Source organism: Homarus americanus, unplaced genomic scaffold (genome assembly GCF_018991925.1).
Source record: "Homarus americanus isolate GMGI-L3 unplaced genomic scaffold, GMGI_Hamer_2.0 scaffold48016, whole genome shotgun sequence".
Classification (NCBI taxonomy): Eukaryota; Metazoa; Arthropoda; class Malacostraca; order Decapoda; family Nephropidae; genus Homarus; species Homarus americanus.
In genome coordinates, this window is record NW_024755055.1 from 101,047 (window position 1) to 118,691 (window position 17,645).

At 46.1% G+C, this 17,645-nt stretch overlaps 1 protein-coding gene across 1 annotated transcript in view; it reads right to left on the reverse strand.

Annotated features, from left to right (window-relative positions):
* Positions 1 to 17,645, reverse strand: part of LOC121856188 (SRSF protein kinase 3-like) — a 137,345-nt gene that overhangs the window by 47,543 nt on the left and 72,157 nt on the right. Inside the window, exon 2 of the mRNA XM_042351532.1 lies at positions 17,231 to 17,328. Within this exon, the coding sequence (XP_042207466.1) occupies positions 17,231 to 17,328 (98 nt within the window). The remainder of the gene's footprint in view (positions 1 to 17,230; positions 17,329 to 17,645) is intronic.

A 17,645-nucleotide genomic window follows, 5' to 3' on the forward strand; every position in this document is an offset into this window, starting at 1 on the left:
CTAGTGTTCATTGGTGCTTTAGTTAGTAAGACAATAAACTCGTTAAGTCAAGTTCAGTAATTTTTTTGGCCTCTAGAACCTAACCCTATTTTCCCCATTGATTACATGTGATTAAATATTGCGATTTGGTATATAGCGAACATCGTTGGACTCTATCTCGCGACATATCCCGACCCTACTGTACAGAGATATATGAAAGGTAGATGGGAGTTTTTGGAGGGTGGCCGATCCCTAACCCCTGAATTTGTTATGTTCTTAAGGGATTAACTGCTTCAATAACCGTTGATTCACTTGACCAATAATTTTTCCCGGTCCCAGTATGTGCCAGTTATCGGGGCACACCTCCATGGCTGGATAGATCAAGCAGTAATGAAGTGCTTCCCTAATTTTTATGGAGCATACAAAAACATTATATTATTCTCACAAATTTTCCTGGTAAGCAGAATTACAAAAAAATAAATAAATAACAAAAACACATTGAAAATATCCTTCAGGTGAACTTTATATAGCTAGAGACAGATTTACCAGGAACAGTGTGTTGCTGCCAGAGCAAAAACAAGCACGCACGCACGCACGCACGCACGCACGCACGCACGCACGCACGCGCACGCACGCACGCACGCACGCACGCACGCGCACACACGCACACACACACACACGCACACACACACACACATGTACGCTCTTTCTCTCACACACTGTAGCCATTGGTCACTGGCACCACTCAGTCTACCCACATACCTGCATCACTCCCAGGCAGTTAGGTTTGCTTCACAAACCCCTGCCCAACAGGACTCTACTCTCAGTTTAAAATCGTCTTACAAATTTACACAGCCATTTTATTTTTACTTCTCTCCTACTTCTGTATGGAATAAATTAAGGGGTAGGGAGACCACCATTAAAAAGGGGAGACAGGTTAAGGGGTACAGAAACTTTCATAAAGGGGGAGACAGGTTAAGGGGTACAGAAACTTTCATAAAGGGGGAGACAGTTTAAGGGGTACAGAAACCTCCATAAAAGAGGGAGCTGCACATGATAAACACAGCCAGCCACAGGAAGAAAATAAGATAAGAGAAATATACTGTAGTCCACACACACACACACACTGTACACCCTTCTGCATTGAAATTATCAATATAGTCATAATTAAAAAATATATTCATAAAAAGAGTCAGTATCTAGTCGAACAATCATTTAAAAATCAGGTAAAAAAAATAATAAAATAAAAAATTATCAATTGAGTAACGAAGGACTTGGAATTTTAACATTTATTTATTCATATTTTTCTTTTTAATACAGTATAGGAATTTATTTTGTTTTAGTTTTTCTTCTGGCATAATTTATAATAAACCAATTGCATATATGACCCCAAAGTTGATGATAGATATATATATGTATTGCGGGAATATTGTCACAACTGTTCACTTGCCATGTTAAATTTATGGTCCATTGCGGAAAAATCACCGTCTTTACTCCCAGGACAGTGACCCCCTCTACCGTCTTTACTCCCAGGACAGTGACCCCCTCTACCGTCTTTACTCCCAGGACAGTGACCCCCTCTACCGTCTTTACTCCCAGGACAGTGACCCCCTCTACCGTCTTTAGGACAGTGACCCCCTCTACCCGGAGGACAGTGACCCCTCCACTACCTTCACTCCTAGGACAGTGACCCCTCTACGCTTTACTCCCAGGACAGTGACCCCTCCGCTACCTTCCTAGGACGTGACCCCTCCTACCTTCACTCCTAGGACAGTGACCCCTCCACTACCTTCACTCCCTGAGGACAGTGACCCTCCACTACCTTCCTCCCTAGGACAGTGACCCCTCCGCACCTTCACTCCTGGGACAGTGACCCCTCCACTACCTTCACTACTAGGACAGTGAGGACATGACCTCCTAGGACAGTGACCCTCCACTACCTTCACTCCCAGGACAGTGACCCTCCGCTCCTTCACTCCTAGGACAGTGACCCCTCCACTACCTTCACTCCCAGGACAGTGACCCCTCCGCTACCTTCACTCCCAGTGACCCCTCCACTACCTTCACTCCCAGGACAGTGACCCCTCCGCTACCTTCACTCCTAGGACAGTGACCCCCTACACTACCTTCACTCCTGGGACAGTAACCCCTACACTACCTTCACTCTGGGACAGTGACCCCTCCAGCTACCTTCACTACTAGGACAGTGACCCCTCCACTCACTCCTTCACCTCCCAGACAGACCCCTCCGTACCTCCGACCCCTCCGCTACCTTCACTCCTACGACAGTGACCCCCCCACTACCTTCACTCCCAGGACAGTGACCCCTCCGCTTCCACTCCTGGGACAGTGACCCTCCGCGGACAGTGACCCCTCACTCCTAGGACACTCCTAGGACAGTGACCCTCCCTCCTCCTTCACTCCCAGACAGTGACCCTCACTTCACTCCTAGGACAGTGACCCTCCACTACCTTCACTCCTAGGACAGTGACCCCCTCTACTACTCCCAGGAGTGACCCTCCACCTTCACTCCTAGACAGTGACCCCTCCAGCTACCTTCCTCCTGGACGGTGGACCCCCTCCATACCTTCACTCCTAGGACAGTGACCCCTCCTACTACACTCTGGGACACTGACCCCCTAGCTACCTTCACTCCTGGTGACCCCTCCACTACCTTCCTCCTAGGACAGTGACCCCCCACTACCTTCACTCCTAGGACAGTGACCCCCTCCGCTACCTTCACTAGGACAGTGACCCCTACACTCCTAGGACAGTGACCCCTCCACCTTCACTCCTAGGACAGTGACCCCCTCCACTACCTTCACTCCTAGGAGACCCCCTCCACTACCTTCACTCCTAGGACAGTGGCTCCTCCACTACCTTCACTCCTGGGTGAGTGTGACCCCCTCCACTACCTTCACTCTAGGACAGTGACCCTCCGCTACCGCACCTTCACTCCCAGGACAGTGAGGACAGTGACCCCCTCCACTACCTTCACTCCCCAGGACAGTGACCCTCCGCTACCTTCACTCCTAGGACAGTGACCCCTCCACTACCTTCACTCCCAGGACAGTGACCCCTCCACTACCTTCACTCCTAGGACAGTGACCCCTCCATACACTGACCCCTACACTACCTTCACTCCTGGGACAGTGACCCCTCCATTACCTTCACTCCCTAGGACAGTGACACTACCTTCACTCCTAGGACAGTGACCCCTCCACTACCTTCACTCCCAGGACAGTGACCCTCCGCTACCTTCACCTAGGACAGTGACCCCTCCGCTACCTTCACTCCTAGGACAGTGACCCCCTACACTACCTTCACTCAGGACCTCCACTACCTTCACTCCCAGGACAGTGACCCCTCCTACCTTCACTCCTGGACAGTGACCCCTCCACTACCTTCACTCCTAGGACAGTGACCCCTCACCCACTTTACTCCCAGGACAGTGACCCCCTCCACTACCTTCACTCCTGACCCCTCACTCCTTCACTCCTAGGACAGTGACCCCCTCTACCTCTCCCAGGACAGTGACACTACCTTCACTCCCAGGACAGTGACCCCCTCCACTACCTTCCTCCTAGGACAGTGACCCCTCCGGGCTACCTTCACTCCTAGGACAGTGACCCTCCTCACCTTCACTCCACACACCTTCACTCCCAGGACAGTGACCCCTCCACTACCTTCACTCCAGACAGTGACCCCTCCAACCTTCACTCCTCAGTGAGACAGTGACCCCTCCACTACCTTCACCCAGGACAGTGACCCCCCACTACACTCCAGGACAGTGACCCCTTACCTTCACTCCTGGGACAGTGACCCCTCACTACCTTCACTCCCAGGACAGTGACCCCTTCACTACCTTTGATGACCCCCCACACTACCTTCACTCCAGGACAGTGACCCTCCACTTTTACCTCCTAGGACAGTGACCCCTACACTACCTTCACTCCTGGGACAGTGACCCTACTACTCCCTTCACTCCTAGGACAGTGACCCCCTCACTACCTTCACCCCCAGGACAGGACCCCTAGTGACCCCTACACTACCTTCACTCTAGGACAGTGACCCCTTCACCTTTACTCCTAGGACAGTGACCCCTACACTACCTTCACTCCTAGGACAGTGACCCCTTCACTACCTTTTCCTAGGACAGTGACCCCTCACTACCTTCACCCTAGGACAGTGACCCCTTCACTACCTTTACTCCTAGGACAGTGACCCCCCTCCACTACCTTTACTCCTAGGACAGTGACCCCTCCACTACCTTCACTCCTGGGACAGTGACCCCTCCGCTACCTTTTACTCCTAGGACAGTGACCCCTCCACTACCTTTACCTGGGGACAGTGACCCCCTCCACTACCTTTACTCCTAGGACAGTGACCCCCTACACTACCTTCACTCCTAGGACAGTGACCCCCTTCACTACCTTTACTCCTAGGACAGTGACCCCCTTCACTACCTTTACTCCTAGGACAGTGACCCACACCATCAAAGTAAACGTTCATCACCACACACACACACTGTTCACTCCTCACCGTCATCCAGGCACTGACGTAAACCTGGCGGGCAGAACTAGTCTTCGGACATGTAAACCAATACAATTTTCATTCTAAAACCTATTAAATTTTACATATAATTACACTTGGTCAATTTCCCGATAATATTTGGGACGGTGGATCATAGCAGTGGGACCCATGACATCGGTCTGTGTGGTAATAAACATAACCAAGAATGATGTTCAGGTTCCAGTGTATTGCACCAACGCTCTAGATCTACAAAGTACAATACAGTAATACATTTCACTCAGCAATAACTACCTTGGCTGTTACTACTGAATACGAATCCGTCTTTTACATTATCAAATATTAAAAAAAATCAAAAGTAATAAAAAAATGCATTAAATCAGCATAGTGTAATGTTTAATATTCTTAATGGGAATAATATGTTTAGCCTTTCTCACAGCAATACTGCCTGGTTGTGGCCTTGTATTACCTAGTGACTTTACAAGTTTGGGAGGGAAATAACCATTAAAATATTCTTGGCCAAAGGATAGGTCGATTTAGGTTAAGTTAAGTTAGGCTAGATAAGGATGTGGGTCCAGGGATTAGCAGGCTGGATTAAGTATGGTTCCAGAGATCAGCAAACCAGATTGTGTGTCCAAAGATTAGGAAATCAGAGTGAAGTGTGAATCCAGGGATTATCAGACTGGATCAAGGTGTGGGTCCAGAGATTATCAGCTCAGATTAAAATGTGGGTCCATGGATTAGCAGACTAGTTTAAGATGTGGGACCAGGATTAGCAGTTCAGATTAAGGATTGACTCCAGAGATAAGCGAGTCCCATGTTGAAAATATTTACCGCAAACATCATATTTTAAAAGTTAATATCTCCTGTTAGCGCTCCATGTATTTCACGTGTTCACTATTACTGCCTGGTGGCCAAAACAAAAACACGAAGACAATTAATGTTGATATACAGAAGGTACAGTAGAGACGACCATTACCGAGTAGAACCGAGCAGAGCCACAACTGTCAATAACAGTGACTAAAAAATACTCAAAAATACTCAATGTTTTTTATAGTAATTTTCTTTATAATTCACGACAGTGCGGCAACCATTAAAAAAAATGAAAATCTGGCTCTTTAACTTTGTGCAAAATGAGATAAAGAAAGTTTGCGCCAAATTTCAAAAGAATCAGTTGCAAAATGAAGGAAGTTTAAATTTTATTAATGTGTTCACAAGACCACCAGCAGCGGCGACAATAACGAACTCTCCAGTGAAGAAGCTTCTTGTTAAAATTTGTTACGGAAACCACGCTGTAATCGCTCATAGAAGCGATTTTGGTTTGTGCGGGACAACAAGACCCTCGTCGTTGATGCGATGAGCATAATTCGGTCAAAACCTGTTGAATACAATTCACATATAACAACTGCTGGTACATCAGGATTTATTTAACATATGTGATAAAGTTACAATAATCCTTTGTAAATTTGTTAATGTGATATTTTTTTATTTGCGCCGTTTTCTGTGGAGTTAAGGGAAGGCTACCCCCTACCTAAAACCAGTACCTAAAACCAATGTTACCCCCTACTTAAAACCAGTGTTATCCCCTACCCTTTTTTTTTTAGGGGGAATAGCCCACCCGGACACAGGTCATCGACCCACAACGGTGCCTAGGGGACGAAAAAATAGAGTAAAATTAAATTAAAAAGAAAAAAGAAAAGGGTTATATTAATCTACACCGTGAAAGATACTGGAAAATTAGCGTTTTGAAGTGAGACAGATTGTATGAGTATGGAAACATAAAACCAGTGCTACCCCTAGCCTAAAACCAGTGCTAACCCTAGCCTAAAACCAGTGCTACCCCTAACCTAAAACCAGTGTCAACCCTAACCTAAAACTAAACCAAACGTACAGTCCCCTTCACTAGTGCGTTTACAGGGGTTCGTCATATAAACATTCCACAAATCATTACATTGAGATATTTGTTTTAATATTGTTTTACATTGATTCCAGAGTTTGCTTACTATGGTGAGTTTCCTTCTGTCGAATGTAAACAAACACAGCGCTGCCACACTGCACACAATCTGACGAGCCCCTGTAAACGCACTAGTGAAGGGGACTAAATCTAGACTTTAGTTTCACCTAAACATTATTATAGGATTTAGGTTAGGGTTAATGGTTAGATTATGTAGGTTAGGTTAGGTTTGGTGATGTAGGTTAGGTTAGGTTAGGTTAGGTTAGGTTAGGTTCGGTACGCTTCCATCATCAGTTTCTACTTTATTCAATTTTCTCATAATATTTTCCTCAGGCTTTTACTCAAGGTTTGTGATTAATATCCTTTGTGAATCACCCTGACTTGAAGAGGTGAACTCCCGCTTTCTATGTCGGTTACTTGTCAACAGTAAGTAAAGTTTGAAGTGTGTAATGAGTGAAGCGCGTGGACACTTTCAGTGTGCAGTTGGAGGAGCTAGAGGCTGTCGAATTATGGTGCTTCAGTTATACCAATAGAAAAAAAGTACTAAGATTGGCTAAAACAACGAAAAAATACTGAACATTTGCATAATAAAGAAAATTAGAAACTTAGCTATATAATTAGGGAAGTGAGGAGAGTGAAAGGAGATAATGGACAATGCCAGGCAAAGGAAAGGTAGACTGGGATATTGAGCCATGTCTAAAAAAAAAAATTACCTTTCCCCTCCAAATAAATTTACCTTTGTCATGTTTACAAATTTACCTTTGCCATACTCATTACTGGTCGCCTTCGTTTTCCTCCCTCGAGAGAGAGACTTAAGACGGCGTAACAGGCTGGGGCGGCGGCCATCAGGGGTGGTGCAAGGGGAACTGTTAGCTGACGCCGCGTTGGCATCCAGCACCTGCAGCAGTTGTTTCTCCCATTCGTTGCCCCAGTCTACCGAATTGGACTTGCCTAAGACTTTCTCTCGTGATATTGATCTTCTCTGGTTGATAGAGTCTTGTGTGTTATCAACGGGAGAACTCTGCGTCACCGTGAGGGAGGGGAAGGAGCGACATAAGCTGGGTGTGGTGAGGGGGAGTTGTGTGGCCTCATCCTCTTCCACACATACCATCTTCTGACGCACCAGCTTAGGGTAGCTGGTGCCTCCCCGACACAGGTTCAACATAGATACGAGTGACTTCTGGGACTGTTCTGGTGACGACAAGATACTATCCAAACTACCCTGCCTGCTGGACGGTACCGACCTAGTGCTATAGGGCTGTACATTACGTCCACCAACACTACCACCGTCCGTCCTATCGGGTAGATTCTGGCCACCTGCAAGCGGTGACTGCTTTCTGGCTTCATCTGTGCGTAATTTCCACAGTATGTCGAACTTTTCAGAATTTGCGTCATCACTAGAGCTGCTTTGCTTCCTTAGGCGTGGTCTGTCAAACACGGGCAGCTGTAAACTGTAAGCAGGTAAACCACACTCTGGCGTTGAGCTGCGACTCTGGTCACTCGAGTTTTGTTTTTCAATATATTTACCTCGCGAGTCTGGTGAGGTGCCCCGACTCTTGCTCTGATCAGTGGAGCTCCTTTGCTTTATTAGGACTCCTCGTCTCTGATACTGACCTTTGTCTTGTTGCGAAAAGACTTTGTCATTGTCTGCCGACTTGTTGAAGGTGTTAGGGGGGGTCTTGAGGCTGATATCACCAATGGTGTGGGTGCGGCTGACCCGCAGGTGTTTCAGCAAAGGTTTCTGAGGAGGTGAGGGCGGCGGGGTGTTGCTGGCACTTCGCACCTTCCTGCAGGGATCCTTGACACCACTTTGTGATCCTCCGTTAGGCATCGACTGGTCTTGGGTGGAGCTCCTGCTGATCCTCCCTGATACCCTGGCAGTAGGGGTCGCCTGGGACGCCACATTCTCCACACACTTACCAGCGACCTCCTTCACCCCAGACTCAACATGGCCAGCACGGGGGGTTGAGTCAGTTTTACATGACGACTCACTACCGGTGTTGACGGGGGGAGAGCGTTTGTTCCAGGTAATGGTGCGGCGAGATGGTCGGTTATCACGAGTGGCCAGGGCCCTCCTTTCACTTTTGACACTCATCACTGAGGTACTGCTCACAACACTTGCCTGTAACTCACCCTCACCACGGACGTCACATCATCACCACTAATACACCTGACGCTCGTGTCCAACCCATTTTAAATATAAACAAACTTGTTTCCATATCTTCGGGTCCTCACAGGAAGCACCTTGGATGGCTACAGCCCCCGGGGGAGTGTAGAGGGCGTGCAGGCGTGAGCGGGCGTGTGTGGAGGTCGCGCGCGGGTGGAGGTCTGGGACGGTCGTGGTTGTGAGGTCGCCTGCTTACTGACGCGCGCACACAATCACGCTCCCCTGCCCTACATTTTCCAGGTTTATCTCAAGTCAGTTTGTCTGGACAGGTTGAAGCCTTTCTCAGGTGTGCTACACAACTTACCTGCCCTCTACCTCCACCCCCCTCCACCTACACGCACCCGCTCCACTACCATCCCCACCCGACACCAACACCCCCACTTATAGTTCCACCCGCCATCTCCACTCACACCATTCACCTCTACCCACACCCGGCACTCCCTCCACATTGTTGCCTGGGTTATTAAGGTGGCACCGTGCCTCTCACCTCCAGCTTGTCCTGTCTCAACATAGTGCCAGTGTATCATGACCTGCACCAATGTTACTATCCATAAAATCAACTTTGTTTTAGTATGAGTTTTTCTCAATATACAACAAGAGAGCGCGCGTGCGTGCTTGCTTGTACATACAAATATTTAATAGATTTTGTGTAGTTATCATCCCTATTTTAATCTGGCATTTTATGACGCACAGATTTTGATTCATGGGGTACCGATTTGTGATTCTTAATACCCAATTGTCACCATCCTTTTCTCCTCGAGTTCATATCTTCGTGAGCAAACTTCCTCCCTTACAACCATACACTGGTGAATGTAGAGAGCCCGGGTTGCTGGCAGCTGTGGCCTCATGAAGTCTGCCATCTCTGTCTTCTACCAAGGATGTGTGGCTATGTCCTTATTTTAACTCATTTAATACGTACGTGTGTGTGTGTGTGTGTGTGTGTGTGTGTGTGTGTGTGTGTGTGTGTGTGTGTGTGTGTGTGTTTAGGGTGGAAAATGTTAAAGAGGATTCACTTTTTCTTGTAGCTTGTGCACAGAGAGAGAGAGAGAGAGAGAGAGAGAGAGAGAGAGAGAGAGAGGTGAACAGACATTACTGGCCAGACAGGTGGTACACAGGAGGGAGGGGAAGGTACTCGTAGTTAAGACATTATTGTTGAGATGGGATTACTCAGAGCTGGGGAGGGAAGACTTAGAGGTAGCTGGTGTTGTGGTGTGCTGTGACAGAGTGCTGTGAAGGGGGACTTTTGTCTTTGATTGTACACCCAATATATTTGACTCACAAAAGTACCAACAAAATAATCAATTACATTTACTGAGTTTAATGTATTGTTTACAAGCACGTGTTTGTTTTCGTTTTTTTATCCCCGCAGCCATGATAAGGCAATATGTCGCCATCTGTTTGTTTGGTTGTTCACACTGGTCACGAATGCTTGCTTTAGTGGTGTCAAGGGTCATTCTGAAGATCACTAGTGTCAAGATCAAGGGTCATTTTGAAGCGCACTAGTGTCAAGATCATTTTAAAGCTCACTAGTGTAAAGGTCAAGGGTCATTTTAAAGCTCACTAGTGTAAAGGTCAAGGGTCATTTTAAAGCTCACTAGTGTAAAGGGTCATTTTAAAGCTCACTAGTGTAAAGGGTCATTTTAAAGCTCACTAGTGTAAAGGGTCATTTTAAAGCTCACTAGTGTAAAGGTCAAGGGTCATTTTAAAGCTCACTAGTGTAAAGGGTCATTTTAAAGCTCACTAGTGTAAAGGGCCATTTTAAAGCTCACTAGTGTAAAGGTCAAGGGTCATTTTAAAGCTCACTAGTGTAAAGGGTCATTTTAAAGCTCACTAGTGTAAAGGGCCATTTTAAAGCTCACTAGTGTAAAGGTCAAGGGTCATTCTCAAGATCACTAGTGTCAAGGTCAAGGGTCATTCTCAAGATCACTAGTGTCAAGGTGAAGTGCCAATAGAAAGGTCACTGACATTAAAATGACCCACACTTTGAGCTTCAGGTTGTGGACGATCAGCTTCTTTAAATCTTGACTCAATTACCATCCATCTTCATAATTCACTCACAACCTTTCTTGTGATATTTTTAAATTCAACTCCTATCTTCAAACTGCAAAGGTCTTGTTTTATATATTAATTCGGTCTAGGACTAGGTTGTATTTTATTGCTCTCTAAAACAGTTATATGTTCATTAAAGACAAATATATTCGTGGTATTGTTTATTTCGTGGATTACCAGAAGATTAGCCCCCCAAGGTTCCTTCACCTGATGATTAAACACCCCAATCCTACCTAAGGGGATTGGGTTAGGTTAGGTTAAGGTTTTTTGTGTGTGTGTCTTAGACTGATATAACAAATATTTATTTATATCAGTTATTACTACTGCCATTATCATCATTATAATTATGAAAATCATATAGGTTCACGTGAGTCAAATCCTCAACACGTTCTGACATCACCAACTTGTGGACAAACCTTAAACCTGTATAAAAGAATCTTTGAAAACTCGGGTCCAGTGAGTGAGTGGCGGAGGCAGTCCCAGGTGTGGAGGAGGTCGTCAACAATGGTCGTCATCAGAGTTGGCACAACCCTGGGTTATTCCTGCTTCACGCCCGTTCAAGGAGACTTATTTCGAGCGGGATGGGCGGGAGATGGGCGGTGGGAGGGGGGTGGAGGTTTGCTCATGTCTTTTACACCCCTCCCCCTTTCCTCCCTCATACCCACGTCCCAGCACAGACACGCCACCGACACCTGCCCAGGCATAGTCTGTACACGTATATTATTAGGCAAGATGCTGAGTATGAGGGTGTATTTGCGAGGTCATCTGAGGGGACAATGACCTCTTCCCTCACCCCTTCCTCCCCTTACATCACCCTACCCTGCCTTACCTTGGCATAACCTACCCTACCCTGTCCTACCCTACCTTTGCCTTACCCAACCCAATCCTACCTCATCTCACCTTACCCTGCCCTCCTCATCTTAACCTACCCTCATCATGCCTTACTCCACACCTATCCTACCCTACCTCAATTTACCTTCACCCTACCCTACCCTACCTTACCCTTAGCATCATGTACACGGCCCTATTACCAGGGTAGTGGATAGGCCCCAGTACAAATAGATACCAACACGAATTAGCTTAAATCCTGCTGTTTAGGACTGGGTTGAGTTAGAATGAGTTGGGGTCTAATCGGACAACCTAAAGGGGTCCTAATCATAATTGTTATGTTAGAACTGATTGGGTTGGGGCCCAATCCGGGCTTATTAGTGCAACGGCTCTGTCGGCAACAGGTGGTTCTATGTACACGTTAAGAATGTGTACAAATGTTTAATGTGCCCATACAGCGACTCTGATTCCATAGTGTGAGTGTGAGTGTGTGTGTGTGTGTGTGTGTGTGTGAGGGGCGATATGATTGAGGTGTATAAATGGAAGTCAGGGCTAAACAAAAGGAACATTACAAAGGTACTCAAACTATCCAACCAGGAGCGAACTCATAACGATGGTTTTAAATTAGACAAATTTAGACTTAGGCGCGAAATACGTAAACATTGGTTTGGAAATAGAGTAGTGGATGAATGGAACAAGTTACCAAACATCATCATTAACTCGAATACGATGGATAGCTTCAAACATAGGTTAGATGCTTATATGAGCAGTAGGGGTTTGGTGTAAACGGGACTGCCCAGTATGGGCCAATAGGCCCGCTGCAGTTTCCTTCATTCTTATGTTCTTATGCGAGTTTCCCAACAGAGTTCTTCCTGTCACTGACTTCAGCCCAAAAAGATACTGTGTTGGAGTCCGGTAAGCTTAACTGTGACCACTTAAGGTACTCCACTCACTTTCCAAGTCATTCATATAAATAAATGTTGAATTGTATTTGGAAGGCACTTTTGAAATGCCTTCCTTTGGTTGCAATTGGTGGAGCTGGAGCAATGTTTCAAAATTATCTAGAAAGCGTGCTGGCAGTTCACTGATAAGTTCTATGACAAACTTTTTTACAAAGCTGGTTGACACAATACCTTGGGTTCACTCAGAGAGCTATTCACAACTGCGTTACTGAACTCAAGTCCAAACTGATTTGAACAAAGTGGCATCAAGTGATCCAGAAATTTTAATGAAGGAAGACCCTCCAATGAGCTCCTATGTAGAAGACGTGACTACAACCACTTGCAAGAGATTTCTGTACCTGTTAAGTAGGTCCTTGGTGAGCGCTGTAGCATCGGTATTTTCTGCTTGGAAAAGTTTTACTTTAACTTCCTCCTCAAGAATTTTACTTGCACACAGCAGTACAACTTGTTTTGGGGATCTTTGTAAGCATCACTCAACTGTTAGCGGTATGCCAGCGTTCACTTGACACCACTATATCAAAATGCAGCTTCAATACTGTACATCCCACTGATCAAGGTTCACATTTATGGCTTCTAAACGAACTAACCATAGCGTAGCAGCCATGCCAGGGAGTTTGGAGAGTTCGATATACTGTATACCCCTGTAAGCAATAGTTCTTTTAGGACTAATTGAGAACCAGCTAAGAGATTCTTTGATAATAAAGGTTAGAACAGAAGGCAGAGCTTCAAATGTTTTGCTGCCAGTTAAATGCAGTGCGTGGCCAGCACACCTATAAACACATAATATTAGGATTATCATTTTGGAACAGACTTGAAAGAGTGCCTCAAAATTCCCACAAAAAAATTCATTCCCGTAACACCTCCCACGTAACCCTATTTTCCCTACAGATTCGTGGGAAATTCCCATGAAGTAGCACCCTCCACTGGCACAATTCACCGGCACCCTCCGCATGCACTCTCCTCCGGCACCTCTCACTGGCATCATCTACAACCACCGCCTCCCAAAATACCAAGCGGCCTTGTAATCAAATCAAGATCTTAACTGACTCAGAAGTAACGGACTATCTTGGTGTCGTAGCTGCATCGTGAATCGCTACGAATACTTTAGATCACCTGAAGAATCCCCTCCCTAGCTTGACCTGACCTAACCTAGCCCAACCCAAACTAACCCAACTCAACCTAGCCCAACCCAGCCTAACCTAACCTAACCTCATACTAAAACTATCCCCATTCCCTCAAATAGTGTTAGGGTGGTTAATCTTCAGGTGGTATAAGCTGGGGTGGTTAATCTTCAGGTGATAAAAGCTGGGGAGGTTAATCTTCAGGTGGTATAAGATGGGGTGGTTATTCTTCAGGTGATATAAGCTGGGGTGGTTAATCTTCAGGTGGTATAAGCTGGGGGTGGTTAATCTTCAGGTGATATAAGCTGGGGTGGTTATTCTTCAGGTGATATAAGCTGGGGTGGTTAATCTTCAGGTGGTATAAGCTGGGGTGGTTATTCTTCAGGTGGTATAATCTGGGGTGGTTATTCTTCAGGTGGTATAAGCCGGGGTGGTTAATCTTCAGGTGATATAAGCTGGGGTCGTTATTCTTCAGGTGGTATAATCTGGGGTGGTTATTCTTCAGGTGATTCACTACTTATTTTTATGTGTTTATGTTATGTGAATCAGGATAAATCTTCCCTCAGTAAATAAGGTCAGTCAATAGTGAAGTTAACACCATGGCCACCAGGGGTCAGGAGAGGGCGTCAGGAGAGGGGGTCAGGAGAGGGCGTCAGGAGAGGGGTTAAGAGGGTGGGTCAGAAGAAGGGGTCAGGAGAGGGGGGGGTCAGGAGAGGGGGTCAGGAGAGGGCGTCAGGAGAGGGGGTCAAGAGAGGGGGTCAGAAGAAGGGGTCAGGAGGGTGGGTCAAGAGGGTGGGTCAGAAGATGGGGTCAGGAGGGGGATCAGAAGAGGGGATCAGGAAAGGGATCAGAAGAGGGGGTCAGGAGGGTGGATCAGAAGAGGGGGTCAGGAGCACATGTGACGGGGCACAACAGAAGCCAGAGTTGTGTAATTTACCCAGGTGAGGAGGTACCCCACAACCTCTCCCTACCCCGGCAACCTCCTCCTTAACCCCCTCTAACAACCTCCCGCAACTCTAACCCACACCCCCCACCACTCAGGTGAGCGATGTGAAACGACCTTGACCCACATCCCTACCTACCTGTACGTGTTTACCTGGTAATCCTACCTAAGAATACCCCTCCCCCCCACACACACACACATATATATATATACATACAGTACTGTTACGAACCACGCCATCTATTGTCATGATCTACCTACCCAGCACCACGAGCAACGCCATCTAGGGACGAAACCCGAGTATGACTAGTCTTAGTTACCACTCCGGGGTTTCCCTTCTCCATATCCTGGTTGTTGCGTCACCTCCTCCAAGTCTTCCTCATCAGCTCCAGTTCGATGAGAGTTCAGTTCACTCTGGGAAGTGACCACAGGATCACCTATCCTGGAAACCTACGGCACAGTGACTACCTACCGTCTTCTACAATACTCAGCCTTACTCGTCGGCCATCTCGGCTCCGCACTTAAGTATTTGTAATCTTATATTGCCTCCCCACCTCCACCTTGCTTCAAATTATTGTATGTTGTATAAATATGTATATATTGTTAAGCCAATGTTGCGTATGTTTAGGTTAAGTATAGTTAAGGGTAAATTATAGAAAGCTGAATATTTTGTTAAGGAATTTATGGTACTTTATTATACACAAAAACTCGCATCCTTTGTCCACCCTTTTATAGTCCGATTGTCTTTGTTTTTTTATTGTTGTTGCCTGTTGGGATCTGGGTAGACTTTTAACTATATTCTAAATCCCCAACTCGTAACAGTACATACATTCTCTACTCCAACAACCTAGATATCCACTTTCACCACCATCATCACCACCACCACACCGTCGTCATCATCATCACCACCAACAAATCATCACCACTAACACGCCGTCATCATCGACACACCATCACCACAGTCACCACCAACGTTGTGTAAGACGTGTTGACGGTTTAGTTATTGGTCTAAAATCGTGGGGGAGAAATGATGAGAAAACACAGAAACACAATTAAACCATCTCGCGGGTGAGCGTTTAAAACTCTCCCCCGAACACAGCAGCAACCGAGTCAGCTTGCCCACGATGACATCATCTTACAAATCAAATTTCGTTGTTGTTGTTCGTTGTTGTTGTTGTTGTTGTTGTTGTTGTTCAGGCATTTGTTATTGTTAGATCAATTTATACTGTGGGATATTTACACTAATTTCGATGTTTACTCACCAAAAATATAAATAGTTTTGGTAGATAATTTTTTTTTTTTTTTACATTTCAAATAGATGGTGATGATGATGGCAGGCGGAGAGAGAGAGAGAGAGAGAGAGAGAGTGTGTGTGTGTGTGTGTGTGTGTGTGTGTGTGTGCGGGGGGTTTGTGTACACTTTGCATCATCAACTGCCTCGTTTACCTTCCATTAATATTATCTCACTGACAGAGACTCGACTCACCTCTCCTGATCTACTACAGGTAGTTACATCACCTGTACCAGTGACTTACCCCCTGAGGTCTACACCCCACACCTTCTCTCTGGGATACCAATTAAATCACCGTCCTCAAAGGGTTAAATCATCGTCCTCAAAGGGTTAAATCATCGTCCTCAAAGGGTTAAATCATCGTCGTTAAAGGGTTCAATCATCGTCGTTAAAGGGTTCAATCATCGTCGTTAAAGGGTTCAATCATCGTCGTTAAAGGGTTCAATCATTGTCGTTAAAGAGTTCAAAATCGTCGTTAAAGGGTTAAATCATCGTCGTTGGAGGGTTAAATCCTCGTCGTTAAAGGGTTCAATCATCGTCGTTAAAGGGTTAAATCATCGTCGTTAAAGGGTTAAATCATCGTCGTTAAAGGGTTCAATCATCGTCGTTAAAGGGTTCAATCATCGTCGTTAAAGGGTTAAATCATCGTCGTTGGAGGGTTAAATCCTCGTCGTTAAAGGGTTAAATCCTCATCGTTAAAGATGTTGTCTCTTTACAGGTAATCTTCAAAGTCATTACATTCTCACACCATCGCACTGGTACAACAACGTGAGAGTGAGTGACGCAGACATGGCACTGTACTCGACCGCCTTCACTTTCCCAACTGTAAAATTAGGTATCAATTCACAGCTGGGTGAATTTGGGTTAGTCATGCCCAGATAGGTAAATGCAAGGTGACAATAGGGTGCGGCAGGGCTGGTTAAAACAGTGACAGGGTGAGGGTTGGGTTTGGTAAAGCAGGGTGTGGTAGGGCAGGGACAGGGTGTGGTAGGGTAAGGCAGGGATAGGGTGTGGTAGGGTCGGGCAGGGTAAGGCAGGGATAGGGTGAGAGTAGGGTTGGGAAAGGTAAGGCAAGGTGAGGTGTACTGTATGTAAGTGTAGGTAGAAAGGAGAGGAGACCAGTGTAGGTGTAGGTAGAGACCAGACCAGTGCAGGTGTAGGTAGAGACCAGACCAGTGTAGGTGTAGGTAGAGAGGAGAGGAGACCAGTGTACTGTAGGTGTAGGAAGAGAGCAGACCAGTGCAGGTGTAGGTAGAGAGGTCAGACCAGTGTAGGTAGAGACCAAACCAGTGTAGGTGTAGGTAGAGAGGAGACCAGTGTACTGTAGGTGTAGGAAGAGAGCAGACCAGTGCAGGTGTAGGTAGAGAGATCAGACCAGTGTAGGTAGAGGGGAGAGCAGACACTGACCTTTACAATAGTCGAATGGGTCCTCTTGTTCCTCATCATCAGACCCCAACACCTCTTCCCTCTCCTCCTCTTCCAGCTCCCGGTCTCTGATGTCGGTTCTGTAACAACAACAAATGCATTCTGGTTATTATCCCTCCTTCCGTTTACTGTACAACATCACACAACAAACACAATTATCACAACATACAACACATAGCAACGACACACAACAAATTTTTTAATCAAAACAAAAAACAATTATTACAACACTCTCTTTATTAACACACTATCCCCCACTACAGAACAATACAAATAAAACAAACACAGCCACTGGAGTAACATAGGTTGTGTGTAGTATGAGAACAGATACACATCTGGCAGCGCCGCGTGAGAGTGGACGAGGCGAGGTATAATAAAATATCTAAGGCAAGTTTAG